At 37.7% G+C, this 13,844-nt stretch overlaps 1 protein-coding gene across 3 annotated transcripts in view; it reads right to left on the minus strand.

Moving 5' to 3' along the window:
* The window catches only part of UVRAG (UV radiation resistance associated), a 315,157-nt gene that overhangs the window by 23,630 nt on the left and 277,683 nt on the right, over positions 1 to 13,844 (minus strand). For all 3 annotated transcript variants that reach the window (XM_082628358.1, XM_082628357.1, XM_082628359.1), the window contains one exon: positions 2,816 to 2,907. In XM_082628358.1, coding sequence (XP_082484484.1) covers positions 2,816 to 2,907 — 92 coding nt within the window. The remainder of the gene's footprint in view (positions 1 to 2,815; positions 2,908 to 13,844) is intronic.

Genomic DNA, 13,844 nt, shown 5'->3' on the forward strand with positions numbered 1-13,844 from the left:
GAATAAGACAAGGATATCCACTATTGCTGCTCCTCTTCCATAATAAAACAAAGGACAAGAAAAAGTAATAAAAGTCGTAAAAATAGGAAGAAACAACACCATCATTCACTAAAAAAATATGATCGTACCCACAGAAAAATCCGAGAGAATCTAAGATAAACCATTGTAATTAACGTTAGCAAGGCTGCTGGATACATTCTCAAAATACAAAAATCAGTAGTAGTCCTGTATACTAGCCACAAAAAAGTTGGATGTTGTAATAAAAAAATTTATAACAGCAACCAAAATGGTAAGCTACCTAGGACTAGGTATCTAATAAAAGATGTGTAAGATCTTTATGAAGAAAAATTTAAAACTTCACTGAGGTATGTTTAAAAAACAGAAAGAAAGCATATAAAGAGGTACCATGTTCACAGTTAGAAAGACTCAATATCATACAGCTGTCAAATCACTCAGATACAGTTCATAAGTCCAGAAAAGCCAAAAGAGTTTTGAAGAAGGGTCATCAGTAGGAGCCTCACCCGACCAGATATCAAGAAAGGTGGGGAAATCTTCCTTTTCCCTTGCTATGAAGGAACATGATTTAAGAGTAACGCTCCTGGCCTTTCTCCATCCTCCCACTCGCTCTTAGAGGAGGAGGGCCTTTTCTAATCAGTGAATTTAGAGGGAAAAATAAAACCTCGGTATTCTTGGCTTAGTCCCATCTGGGTTCTTGCAGGAGTCACCTGACAGCCCTCTATAGTATAGTTAAGGGCCTGCCTCTGCGGGGAAAGCCTGAGGTTCTCCAGTTCACATCGTGATTGCAAGAGTAAGTTTAATTTTGAGTGATGTCTTTGCAAGCCCTTTTATTATAGATCTAAAGCCACTTGGAAAATGCAGCTTTATCAGTAATAAAACTGACATTTTGATTCCTATTAGTCTGTCTCTTTTATCTCCTCTCTCAAGTGGTTCCAAATGTCAGGGGGAAGAGAGATGCTCAAAGCTCAATAAGACTTATAGAAATTACACCTTATATTAATTAGAAATGTGGTACTAGCCTATAGATAGACAATAAAACGATGAAGCAGAATAGGGGGCCTGGAAACAGATCTGTGTGTAAGTGAACTTGATGTATGAAAGAGACGGCGTTATTAACAGTGGACAAAAGATAGAGTCTTCAATAAATGACACTGGGACAATTTGCTGCCTGTACTGAACAAGATTCATTTTAGTTGATTAATCAGGGGGTGCTGTGAGTTGCCCCCCCTTTTTTTATCATCTTAAGTTATTTACCATTTGTGTTATAAAACCTTTCATGAATTATATACCTTGTTTCCAACTAGATCACAAATCCCTTGAAGGTAGGGCTTGAGCCTTATACTTCTTGTTACCTCCAGAGCACCTATCACGGAACTTTACACTGACAGTGTTAAATACATGCCTGCTAGCTCACTTTTTAAATTATTATTATTATCATTACTATTATTGTTTTACATTAAAACTCAGTTCCTAGACCTCATTCCTCAGGGCATACAGGTCCATATCAACACGGATTTTTTATAATTATTTTGATATTCTGAGTAGAATTTTTTAAACAATTGTGTATTTGCTTAACAGAAGTCCTATCTAAAGTCAGACATCCAGAATTTGCATTTTGAAGATCATGAGACAAAAACAGAAAACGTCAAAGGTAAATCATAGATGTCACTTTCTCGTTATCCTCAAGGTCTATCTTGATGGCACAGAAGAAATTGAAACTATTCTTGTACTTTCCTCCCCACAAATTATTTTTCCACCTACCATCTCACTTCATCCTCACCACAAACCAGTGAGATGAGCAGAGCAGGGATTATAGATGAGGAAATTACGTTTCAGAGAGGTAGGAGTTTAAATTCACACAGCAAATCAGAAAATTGAAATGGCAAGGTTACATGGATAACTTGTTTATTTAAGGTTTTTAAAATAGGTTGTTACACTGTGATAAAGGTTGAACAATTTGGCTTGAATAAAGGAATCTCAAAACTTAAAAAAAAAATTCACATAGCAAATCAGAAAAAGATCTGGGATCAGAAGCCAGTGCTCTTTAGAAGAAACCATGCTGTTCCCAGTTGTCTAACTCTAAAGGCCTGATTTGAATTCACGTGATTTTGTAAGTCATTGCCCATCATCCAAGGATTCAAATTACTAAATGACTTGAGCCAACAGCTTTCCATTTATTTAAGTCAAACGAATCATCTAATGTTTTCTTTGCATCACTTTCCCTCTCCCCTTGTCTTTGGAAGAGTGTCGTGTCCATCCTGACAAAGCACTTTTAGGCAGCAGCTTGCCCTTATGGCACAATAGGCACTGACATCACATACGAGAAACGTTCCAGTATGTGTGTGTCTCTTGGTCTCAGACTAGGTCCTGACAGCCTGACCTATTCCTTGTGTGCTTTCTTCCCTTCACTCTCACAACCACTGATCCTGATGCTTATTCTGTCCTTCACTTGTTCTTTGGAAAAGTCCTGGGGGCTCCATGTCCCCCTTTTACGAATCACATGGCTATCCTCCAGTCTCTGCTTCAGCCAAGCTCTCAAGGATTCCTTGTCCCGCCAACCTTCCCATGTCCAAATAATATCCCTTTGAACCCGCCCCCCTTCGTGGGTGCTTCGCCCTCTTAGCCAGACTGGAGCTTAGACCTACACAAGTATGATGGCTGCCTTTCCTTTTCTTCAGATATCTTATTACAGAAGAAAACCCAGAAGGAAGGTGTGGAGTGGTGTGGAAATCAGGCAAGTTTCTCAGGATTATTATCCACATTGCAGTTTCTGGGTGTGAGAGATAAAGGTACTCACCACCTGACCATTAGTCCGTGCTCCATGAAGTTTTTCAGGTTAGGGAGGGTTTGCCTCAAGTCTGGAGTCCCTAGTCCATGTTGATATCTTAGCTGCAAAGGTGGAAAAACAGAATTAAAAGAAATTTTGGCAGATACTAGGCAATGCTTCCCAAACATGATTCACTAAACAAGTCCCCCCCGCCCCATTTTAAACGATGAAAGAGGAAATGTGGGTGTATGATCCCAACATCATCAACTTCACTTTTTGGAAGGTGTTTAAAGGTAGCCTCCTCATTTCCTGCTCCCTTGCCCTCATTGGAGAAGACTAAGAACCACCAACTGTGGAATCAGGATATTTCCAAGACCCCCGTAGAGTTTGCTAACATCAACTCCAGGGACACATACCATAAAACCAGTATTTCATTTTAGGTACTGAAGGTTGGTATTACACACTCTGCCCTTTTTACACTGACACTTTTCCCTTTGTAGAATCAAGAATAAGGGTCATGTTGTATCCATCTCTGATCCCCAAGTGTCTGACACAGTGCTAGTGCTCAGTCAATGCTTATTAAACCAACAGCAAGTCACTTTTTTTTTTTTTTTAATTTATTTTATTTTATTTTTTTGCTTTATAACAAATTTAATCCGTTATACATATACATATGTTTCCATATCCCCTCCCTTTTGCGTCTCCCTCCCACCCTCCCTATCCCACCCCTCCAGGCGGTCACAAAGTACCGAGCTGATCTCCCTGTGCTATGCGGCTGCTTCCCACTAGCTATCTACCTCACGTTTGGTAGTGTATATATGTCCATGCCGCTCTTTCACTTTGTCACAGCTTACCCTTCCCCCTCCCCATATCCTCAAGTCCATTCTCTAGTAGGTCTGTGTCTTTATTCCTGTCTTACCCCTATGTTCTTCATGACATTTTTTTTTCTTAAATTCCATATATATGTGTTAGCATACAGTATTTGTCTTTCTCTTTCTGACTTACTTCACTCTGTATGACAGACTCTAGGTCTATCCACCTCATTACAAATAGCTCAATTTCATTTCTTTTTATGGCTGAGTAATATTCCATTGTATATATGTGCCACATCTTCTTTATCCATTCATCCGATGATGGACACTTAGGTTGTTTCCATCTCCGGGCTATTGTAAATAGGGCTGCTATGAACATTTTGGTACATGTCTCTTTTTGAATTATGGTTTTCTCAGGGTATATGCCCAGTAGTGGGATTGCTGGGTCATATGGTAGTTCTATTTGTAGTTTTTTAAGGAACCTCCATACCGTTCTCCATAGTGACTGTACCAATTCACATTCCCACCAGCAGTGCAGGAGTGTTCCCTTTTTTCCACACCCTCTCCAGCATTTATTGTTTCTAGATTTTTTGATGATGGCCATTCTGACTGGTGTGAGATGATATCTCATTGTAGTTTTGATTTGCATTTCTCTAATGAGTAAAGATGTTGAGCATCCTTTCATGTGTTTGTTGGCAGTCTGTATATCTTCTGTGGAGAAATGTCTATTTAGGTCTTCTGCCCATTTTTGGATTGGGTTGTTCGTTTTTTTGTTATTGAGCTGCATGAGCTGCTTATAAATTTTGGAGATTAATCCTTTGTCAGTTGCTTCATTTGCAAATATTTTCTCCCATTCTGAGGGTTGTCTTTTGGTCTTGTTTATGGTTTCCTTTGCTGTGCAAAAGCTTTTAAGTTTCATTAGGTCCCATGTGTTTATTTTTGTCTTTATTTCCATTTCTCTAGGAGGTGGGTCAAAAAGGATCTTGCTGTGATTTATGTCATAGAGTGTTCTGCCTATGTGTTCCTCTAAGAGTTTGATAGTGTCTGGCCTTACATTTAGGTCTTTAATCCATTTTGAGCTTATTTTTGTGTATGGTGTTAGGGAGTGATCTAATCTCATACTTTTACATGTCCCTATCCAGTTTTCCCAGCACCACTTATTGAAGAGACTGTCCTTTCTCCACTGTACATTCCTGCCTCCTTTATCAAAGATAAGGTGACCATATGTCCGTGGGTTTAACTCTGGGCTTTCTATCCTGTTCCATTGATCTATCTTTCTGTTTTTGTGCCAGTACCATACTGTCTTGATTACTGTAGCTTTGTAGTATAGTCTGAAGTCAGGGAGCCTGATTCCTCCAGCTCCATTTTTCGTTCTCAAGATTGCTTTGGCTATTCGGGGTCTTTTGTGTTTCCATACAAATTGTGAAATTTTTTGTTCTAGTTCTGTGAAAAATGCCAGTGGTAGTTTGATAGGGATTGCATTGAACCTGTAGATTGCTTTGGGTAGTAGAGTCATTTTCACAATGTTGATTCTTCCAATCCAAGAACATGGTACATCTCTCCATCTATTTGTATCATCTTTAATTTCTTTCATCAGTGTCTTATAATTTTCTGCATACAGGTCTTTTGTCTCCTTAGGTAGGTTTATTCCTAGATATTTTATTCTTTTTGTTGCAATGGTAAATGGGAGTGTTTCCTTGATTTCACTTTCAGATTTTTCATCATCAGTATATAGGAATGCCAGAGATTTCTGTGCATTAATTTTGTATCCTGCAACTTTACCAAATTCATTGATTAACTCTAGTAGTTTTCTGGTAGCATCTTTAGGATTCTCTATGTATAGTATCATGTCATCTGCAAACAGTGACAGCTTTACTTCTTCTTTTCCAATTTGGATTCCTTTTATTTCCTTTTCTTCTCTGATTGCTGTGGCTAAAACTTCCAAAACTAGGTTGAATAAGAGTGGTGAAAGTGGGCAACCTTGTCTAGTTCCTGATCTTAGTGGAAATGGTTTCAGTTTTTCACCATTGAGGACGATGCTGGCTGTGGGTTTGTCATATATGGCCTTTATTATGTTGAGGAAAGTTCCCTCTATGCCTACTTTCTGCAGGGTTTTTATCATAAATGGGTGTTGAATTTTGTCGAAAGCTTTCTCTGCATCTATTGAGATGATCATATGGTTTTTCTCCTTCAATTTGTTAATATGGTGTATCACGTTGATTGATTTGCGTATATTGAAGAATCCTTGCATTCCTGGAATAAACCCCACTTGATCATGGTGTATGATCCTTTTAATGTGCTGTTGGATTCTGTTTGCTAGTATTTTGTTGAGGATTTTTGCATCTATGTTCATCAGTGATATTGGCCTGTAGTTTTCTTTCTTTGTGACATCCTTGCCTGGTTTTGGTATCAAGGTGATGGTGGCCTCGTAGAATGAGTTTGGGAGTGTTCCTCCCTCTGCTATATTTTGGAAGAGTTTCAGAAGGATAGGTGTTAGCTCTTCTCTAAATGCTTGATAGAATTCGCCTGTGAAGCCATCTGGTCCTGGGCTTTTGTTTGTTGGAAGATTTTTTATCACAGTTTCAATTTCAGTGCTTGTGATTGGTCTGTTCATATTTTCTATTTCTTCCTGATTCAGTCTTGGCAGGTTGTGCATTTCTAAGAATTTGTCCATTTCTTCCAGGTTGTCCATTTTATTGGCATAGAGTTGCTTGTAGTAATCTCTCATGATCTTTTGTATTTCTGCAGTGTCAGTTGTTACTTCTCCTTTTTCATTTCTAATTCTATTGATTTGAGTCTTCTCCCTTTTTTTCTTGATGAGTCTGGCTAATGGTTTATCAATTTTGTTTATCTTCTCAAAGAACCAGCTTTTAGTTTTATTGATCTTTGCTATCGTTTCCTTCATTTCTTTTTCATTTATTTCTGATCTGATTTTTATGATTTCTTTCCTTCTGCTAACTTTGGGATGTTTTTGTTCTTCTTTCTCTAATTGCTTTAGGTGCAAGGTTAGGTTGTTTATTCGAGATGTTTCCTGTTTCTTAAGGTGGGATTGTATTGCTATAAACTTCCCTCTTAGAACTGCTTTTGCTGCATCCCATAGGTTTTGGGTTGTCGTGTCTCCATTGTCATTTGTTTCTAGGTATTTTTTAATTTCCTCTTTGATTTCTTCAGTGATCACTTCGTTATTAAGTAGTGTATTGTTTAGCCTCCATGTGTTTGTATTTTTTACAGATCTTTTCCTGTAATTGATATCTAGTCTCATAGCATTGTGGTCGGAAAAGATACTTGATACAATTTCAATTTTCTTAAATTTACCAAGGCTTGATTTGTGACCCAAGATATGATCTATCCTGGAGAATGTTCCATGAGCACTTGAGAAAAATGTGTATTCTGTTGTTTTTGGATGGAATGTCCTATAAATATCAATTAAGTCCATCTTGTTTAATGTATCATTTAAAGCTTGTGTTTCCTTATTTATTTTCATTTTGGATGATCTGTCCATTGGTGAAAGTGGGGTGTTAAAGTCCCCTACTATGATTGTGTTACTGTCGATTTCTCCTTTTATGGCTGTTAGTATTTGCCTTATGTATTGAGGTGCTCCTATGTTTGGTGCATAAATATTTACAATTGTTATATCTTCTTCTTGGATCGATCCCTTGATCATTATGTAGTGTCCTTCTTTGTCTCTTCTAGTAGTCCTTATTTTAAAGTCTATTTTGTCTGATATGAGAATTGCTACTCCAGCTTTATTTTGATTTCCATTTGCATGGAATATCTTTTTCCATCCCCTTACTTTCAGTCTGTATGTGTCTCTAGGTCTGAAGTGGGTCTCTTGTAGACAGCATATAGATGGGTCTTGTTTTTGTATCCATTCAGCCACTCTGTGTCTTTTGGTGGGAGCATTTAGTCCATTTACATTTAAGGTAATTATCGATATGTATGTTCCTATTCCCATTTTCTTAATTGTTTTGGGTTCATTATTGTAGGTCTTTTACTTCTGTTGTGTTTCTTGCCTAGAGAAGTTCCTTTAGCATTTGTTGCAAAGCTGGTTTGGTGGTGCTGAACTCTCTCAGCTTTTGCTTGTCTGTAAACGTTTTAATTTCTCCATCAAATCTGAATGAGATCCTTGCTGGGTAGAGTAATCTTGGTTGCAGGTTTTTCTCCTTCATCACTTTAATTATGTCCTGCCACTCCCTTCTGGCTTGTAGAGTTTCTGCTGAGAGATCAGCTGTTATCCTAATGGGGATTCCCTTGTGTGTTATTTGTTGTTTTTGCCTTGCTGCTTTTAATATGATTTCTTTGTGTTTAATTTTTGACAGTTTGATTAATATGTGTCTTGGCGTATTTCTCCTTGGATTTATTCTGTATGGGACTCTCTGTGCCTCCTGGACTTGATTAACTATTTCCTTTCCCATATTAGGGAAGTTTTCAACTATAATCTCTTCAAATATTTTCTCAGTCCCTTTCTTTTTCTCTTCTTCTTCTGGAACCCCTATAATTCGAATGTTGGTGCGTTTAATGTTGTCCCAGAGGTCTCTGAGACTGTCCTCTGTTCTTTTCATTCTTTTTTCTTTATTTTGCTCTGCAGCAGTTATTTCCACTATTTTATCTTCCACCTCACTTATCCGTTCTTCTGCCTCAGTTATTCTGCTATTGATCCCATCTAGAGTATTTTTTATTTCATGTATTGTGTTTTTAATCGATGCTTGATTCATCTTTAGTTCTTCTAGGTCCTTGTTAACTGTTTCTTGCATTTTGTCTATTCTATTTCCAAGATTTTGGATCTGGGAAATAGAATCTTGGATCATCTTTACCATCATTATTCTGAATTCTTTTTCAGGTAGACTGCCTATTACCTCTTCATTTGTTAGGTCTGGTGGGTTTTTATCTTGCTCCTTCTCCTGCTGTGTGTTTTTCTGTCTTCTCATTTTGCTTATGTTACTGTGTTTGGGGTCTCCTTTTTGCAGGCTGCAGGTTCGTAGTTCCTGTTGTTTTTGGTGTCTGTCCCCAGTGGCTAAGGTTGGTTTAGTGGGTTGTGTAGGCTTCCTGGTGGAGGGGACTAGTGCCTGTGTTCTGGTGGATGAGGCTGGATCTTGTCTTTCTGGTGGGCAGGTCCACGTCTGGTGGTGTGTTTTGGGGTGTCTGTGGACTTTTTATGATTTTAGGCCACCTCTCTGCTAATGGGTGGCGTTGTGTTCCTGTCTTGTTAGTTGTTTGGCTCAGGGTGTCCAGCACTGTAGCCTGCTGGTCGTTGAGTGAAGCTGGGTGCTGGTGTTGAGATGGAGATCTCTGGAAGATTTTTGCCGTTTGATATTATGTGGAGCTGGGAGGTCTCTTGTGGACCAGTGTCCTGAAGTTGGCTCTCCCACCTCAGAGGCACAGCACTGACTCCGGGCTCCTCAATTTGGGATGATGTGTTGTCTATTCATGTATTCCGCAGATGCAGGGTACATCAAGTTGATTGTGGAGCTTTAATCCGCTGCTTCTGAAGCTGCTGGGAGAGGTTTCCCTTTCAAGTCACTTTTGACAGAGGCTGTGCTTTATGTTATTTCTCTTGTGCCTGTAACTTTCCTCTTTCTCTAGGACCAGAGTACAGAGCTATAGAGCTAGTATGAGGAAACTATGGCCTGTGGGCAAGATCTGCTCTTAGCTTTACTTATTTCTGCTAGAGGCTGATTTTCTAAAATTATGTGTCCTTTTATGTGCCTTGTGTAACCTACTAAATGGTTTTCATCTGTCTGTTCCCGTCTCCTCTCACTTTGTCTCTGAAGACCGTTTGCTTCCTTCACTAAACATAATAGAGACCCGAGGTAAGTATAAGTGCATATTCATACACACGCTCACACACACAGCATCAAATACACAGTAAGTATACAAGCCCTGTAGAAATGTATTTTTCAAATGACATAATATATATGAAGAAAGGACTCTGTAAACTGCATACTGATGTACAGATATGAAGGGTCATCTGTATTGAGGTTTTACTTTTCTAGCACCTAATTTAAAAGTGGCTAAGTTAAACTTTTAAATATTTTCCTCTTTTAAAAAATTAAACCATTATCAACAAAAAATCAAAGTAAGTTTTCTTTTGTTTGTATCTTGTACTCTATTGACTTTTCACTTAAGTGTGAGTGAGTGACATTTAACAGAGAAAAAGAGTTCAATCTCACTACACTGAACTTTAAAAAGAAACCCCCAAACCTAATCAGGTCTCTTGAATGGTCTGAATACACACATAAAATAAGGAGGTAGAAACATAGAATGTTAAAGCTAAAAGGTATCTTGAATATTATTTAAGCCAATCCTTTTCTTGTGCAGATGGGAAAACTGAAGCCGAGAAAAAGAGCAAGGAAATTCTCCAAAGCCACATGTTTCAATGGAAAAGATATTAGTCAGAGTCTCCTTTTCACAACCATGCCACTACACCAGCTACCCCAAAGTCTAAGAGGAAAATTGGTTGAAAAAAAACAAAAAAACAAAATCTTGAGAAGACAAAAGGAAAATATTCTTTTCCTTTTCCAAAGCTAGCTTGGTGACCTAAATCACCTCTGAGATTTGCTGACCTTGAATTATAAGATCTCCTCCATATTAAATGACATCATTTCTTATATTAATATAAAAGCATTTTTTCCATACATTGATAAAAGTAAAATGGCTGACATCCCAATATGATATTCCTGAATTCATTGTTTCAATAAAAAAGTGAAATTGTTTACACATGGCATGAAAATTTCACCTGTGATTCATACTGAGAAATATTAAATATCAAAAAAAATAAAACCACCCCATACTAAAATAACACTAAGCTATGTGTCCCTGAGCCAGTACGTAGTCAATTGCCTGCCCCAGGCTCCACAATGGAAGGTGGGTGTTGAATTCTTTTCAGAGACCACAGTGAAAATTTCTCTCCAAGTCTGATTTCAACTAAAAAAGGAAAATGTGGGAATTTCAAGCCTCCACCCAAGTCTTAACTCTTCATTTGTTGTATAGCATTATTATCTTTATCATAGAATCTTGGGATATCTAGCTTAAAGAGATCATGGAGATTATCTTTTCCAACCTCCATCCTTTCATAAATGAAGAAACTAAGACTCAGTAAGACAAGTGTCCTGCCCAAGGTCTCAAAGCTGATAAGGGACAAAGCCAAGGCTAGAACCTCTCAATAACAACTCTGAATTCTTTCTATCATGTAGCCCTCTTAACTTTCAACATACAGAACTAAAATAGAAATTCATACATAAAAATAATATATTAAAAATTTAAAATAAAGTACATGTACTGTTTTAAGTCTAACCTACTGAAAGGCTTACAATGAAAACGCAGCAGTTCTTTGCTCTTCAGTAGCGACCACTTTTAGTTGTTTCTTCTTTACCTTCATATTTCTAAATAATACACTTATATTAGTATTTCTTTTCTTTTCTTTTCTTTTTTTTTTTTTTTTTTGGCAGTACGCGGGCCTCTCACTGTTGTGGCCTCTCTGGTTGCGGAGCACAGGCTCCGGACGCGCAGGCTCAGCGGCCATGGCTCACGGGCCTAGCTGCTCCACGGCACGTGGAATCTTCCTGGACCAGGGCACGAACCCGTGTCCCCTCTGAATTGGCAGGCGGACTCTCAACCACTGCGCCACCAGGGAAGCCCTATTTTTAGTTTTTTGAGGAAACTCCATACTGTTCTCCATAGTGGCTGTATCAATTTACATTCCCACCAACAGTGCAAGAGGGTTCCCTTTTCTCCACACACTCTCCAGCATTTGTTGTTTGTAGATTTTCTGATGATGCCCATTCTAAATGGTGTGAGGTGATACCTCATTGTACTTTTGATTTGCATTTCTCTAATAATTAGTGATGTTGAGCAGCTTTTCATGTGCTTCTTGGCCATCTGTATGTCTTCTTTGGAGAAATGTCTATTTAGGTCTTCTGCCCATTTTTGGATTGGGTTGTTTGTTTTTTTAGTACTGAGCTGCATGAGCTGTTTATATATTTTGGAGATTAATCCTTTGCCCGTTGATTTGTTTGCAAATATTTTCTCCCATTCTGAGGGTTGTTTTTTCATCTTGTTTGTAGTTTCCTTTGCTTTGCAAAAGCTTTTAAATATCATTAGGTCCCATTTGTTTATTTTCGTTTTTATTTCCATTGCTCTAGGAGGTGGATCAAAAAAGATCTTGCTGTGATTTATGTCAAACAGTGTTCTTCCTATGTTTTCTTCTAAGAGTTTTATAGTGTCCGGTCTTACATTTAGGTCTCTAATCCATTTTGAGTTTATTTTTGTGTATGGGGTTAGGGAGTGTTGTAATTTCATTCTTTTACATGTAGCTGTCCAGTTTTCCCAGCACCACTTATTGAAGAGACTGTCTTTTCTCCATTGTATATCCTTGCCTCCTTTGTCATAGATTAGTTGACCATAGCTGCATGGGTTTATCTCTGGGCTTTCTATCCTATTCCATTGATCTATATTTCTGTTTTTGTGCCAGTACCACATTGTCTTGATTACTGTATCTTTGTAGTGTAGTCTGAAGTCAGGGAGTCTGATTCCTCCAGCTCCGTTTTTTTCCCTCAAGACTGCTTTGGCTATTCGGGGTCTTTTGTGTCTCCATACAAATTTTAAGATTTTTTGTTCTAGTTCCGTAAAAAATGCCATTGGTTAATTTGATAGGGATTGCATTGAATCTATAGAGTGCTTTGGGTAGTATAGTCATTTTCACAATATCGATTCTTCCAATCCAAGAACATGGTATATCTCTCCATCTGTTGGTTTCATTTTTAATTTCTTTCAACAGTGTCTTATAGTTTTCTGCATACAGGTCTTTTGTCTCCCTAGGTAGGTTTATTCCTAGGTATTTTATTCTTTTTGTTGCAATGGTAAATGGGAGTATTTCCTTAATTTCTCTTTCATATTTTTCATCATTAGTGTATAGGAATGCCAGATTTCTGTGCATTAATTTTGTATCCTGAAACTTTACCAAATTCATTGATTAGCTCTAGTAGTTTCCTGGTGGCATCTTTAGGATTCTCTATGTATAGTATCATGTCATCTGCAAACAGTGACAGTTTTACTTCTTCTTTTCTAATCTGTATTCCTTTATTTTTCCTCTCTGATTTGCCGTTGCTAGGACCTCCAAAAACTGTTGAATATTAGTAGTGAGAGTGGACATCCTTGTCTTCTTCCTGATCTTAGAGGAAATGCTTTCAGATTTTCACCATTGAGAATGATGTCTGCTGTGGGTTTGTCGTATATGGCCTTTACTGTGTTGAGGTAAGTTCCCTCTATGTCCACTTTCTGGAGAGTTTTTATCATAAATGGGTATTGAATTTTGTTAAAAGCTTTTTCTGCATCTACTGAGATGATCATATGGTTCTTCTTCTTCAATTTGTTAATATGGTGTATCACATTGATTGATTTGCATATATGGAAGAAAACTTGCATCCTGGGATAAATTCCACTTGATCATGGTGTATGATCCTTTTAATGTGTTGCTGGATTCTGTTTGCTAGTATTTTGTTGAGGATTTTTGCATCTATATTCATCAGTGATATTGGTCTGTAAGTTTCTTTTTTTGTAGTATCTTTGTTTGGTTTTGGTATCAGGGTGATGGTGGCCTCATAGAATGAGTTTGGGAGTGTTCCTTCCTCTGCAATTTTTTGGAAGAGTTTGAGAAGGATAGGTGTTAGCTTTTCTCTAAATGTTTGATAGAATTCACCTGTGAAGCCATGTGGTCCTGGACTTTTGTTTGCTGGAAGATTTTTAATCACAGTTTCAATTTCATTACTTGTGATTGGTCTGTTCATATTTTCTATTTCTTCCTGGTTCAGTCTTGGAAGGTTATACCTTTCTAAGAACTTGTCCATTTCTTCCAGGTTGTCCATTTTATTGGCATAGAGTTGCTTGTAGTAGTCTCTTAGGATGCTTTGTATTTCTGTGGTGTCTGTTGTAACTTCTCCTTTTTCAGGTCTAATTTTATTGATTTGAGTCCTCTCCCTCTTTTTCTTGATGAGTCTGGCTAATGGTTTATCAATTTTGTTTACCTTCTCAAAGAAGCAGCTTTTAGTTTTATTGATCTTTGCTACTGTTTTCTTTGTTCCTATTTCATTTATTTCTGCTCTGATCTTTATGATTTCTTTCCTTCTGCTCACTTTGGGTTTTGTTTGTTCTTCTTTCTCTAGTTCCTTTAGGTGTAAGGTTAGATCGTTTATTTGAGATATTTCTTGTTTCTTGAGGTAGGCTTATATAGCTATAAACTTCCCTCTTAG

The sequence above is a fragment of the Mesoplodon mirus genome (assembly GCF_964341445.2).
Source record: "Mesoplodon mirus genome assembly, chromosome: 7".
In the NCBI taxonomy this organism is placed as follows: Eukaryota; Metazoa; Chordata; class Mammalia; order Artiodactyla; family Ziphiidae; genus Mesoplodon; species Mesoplodon mirus.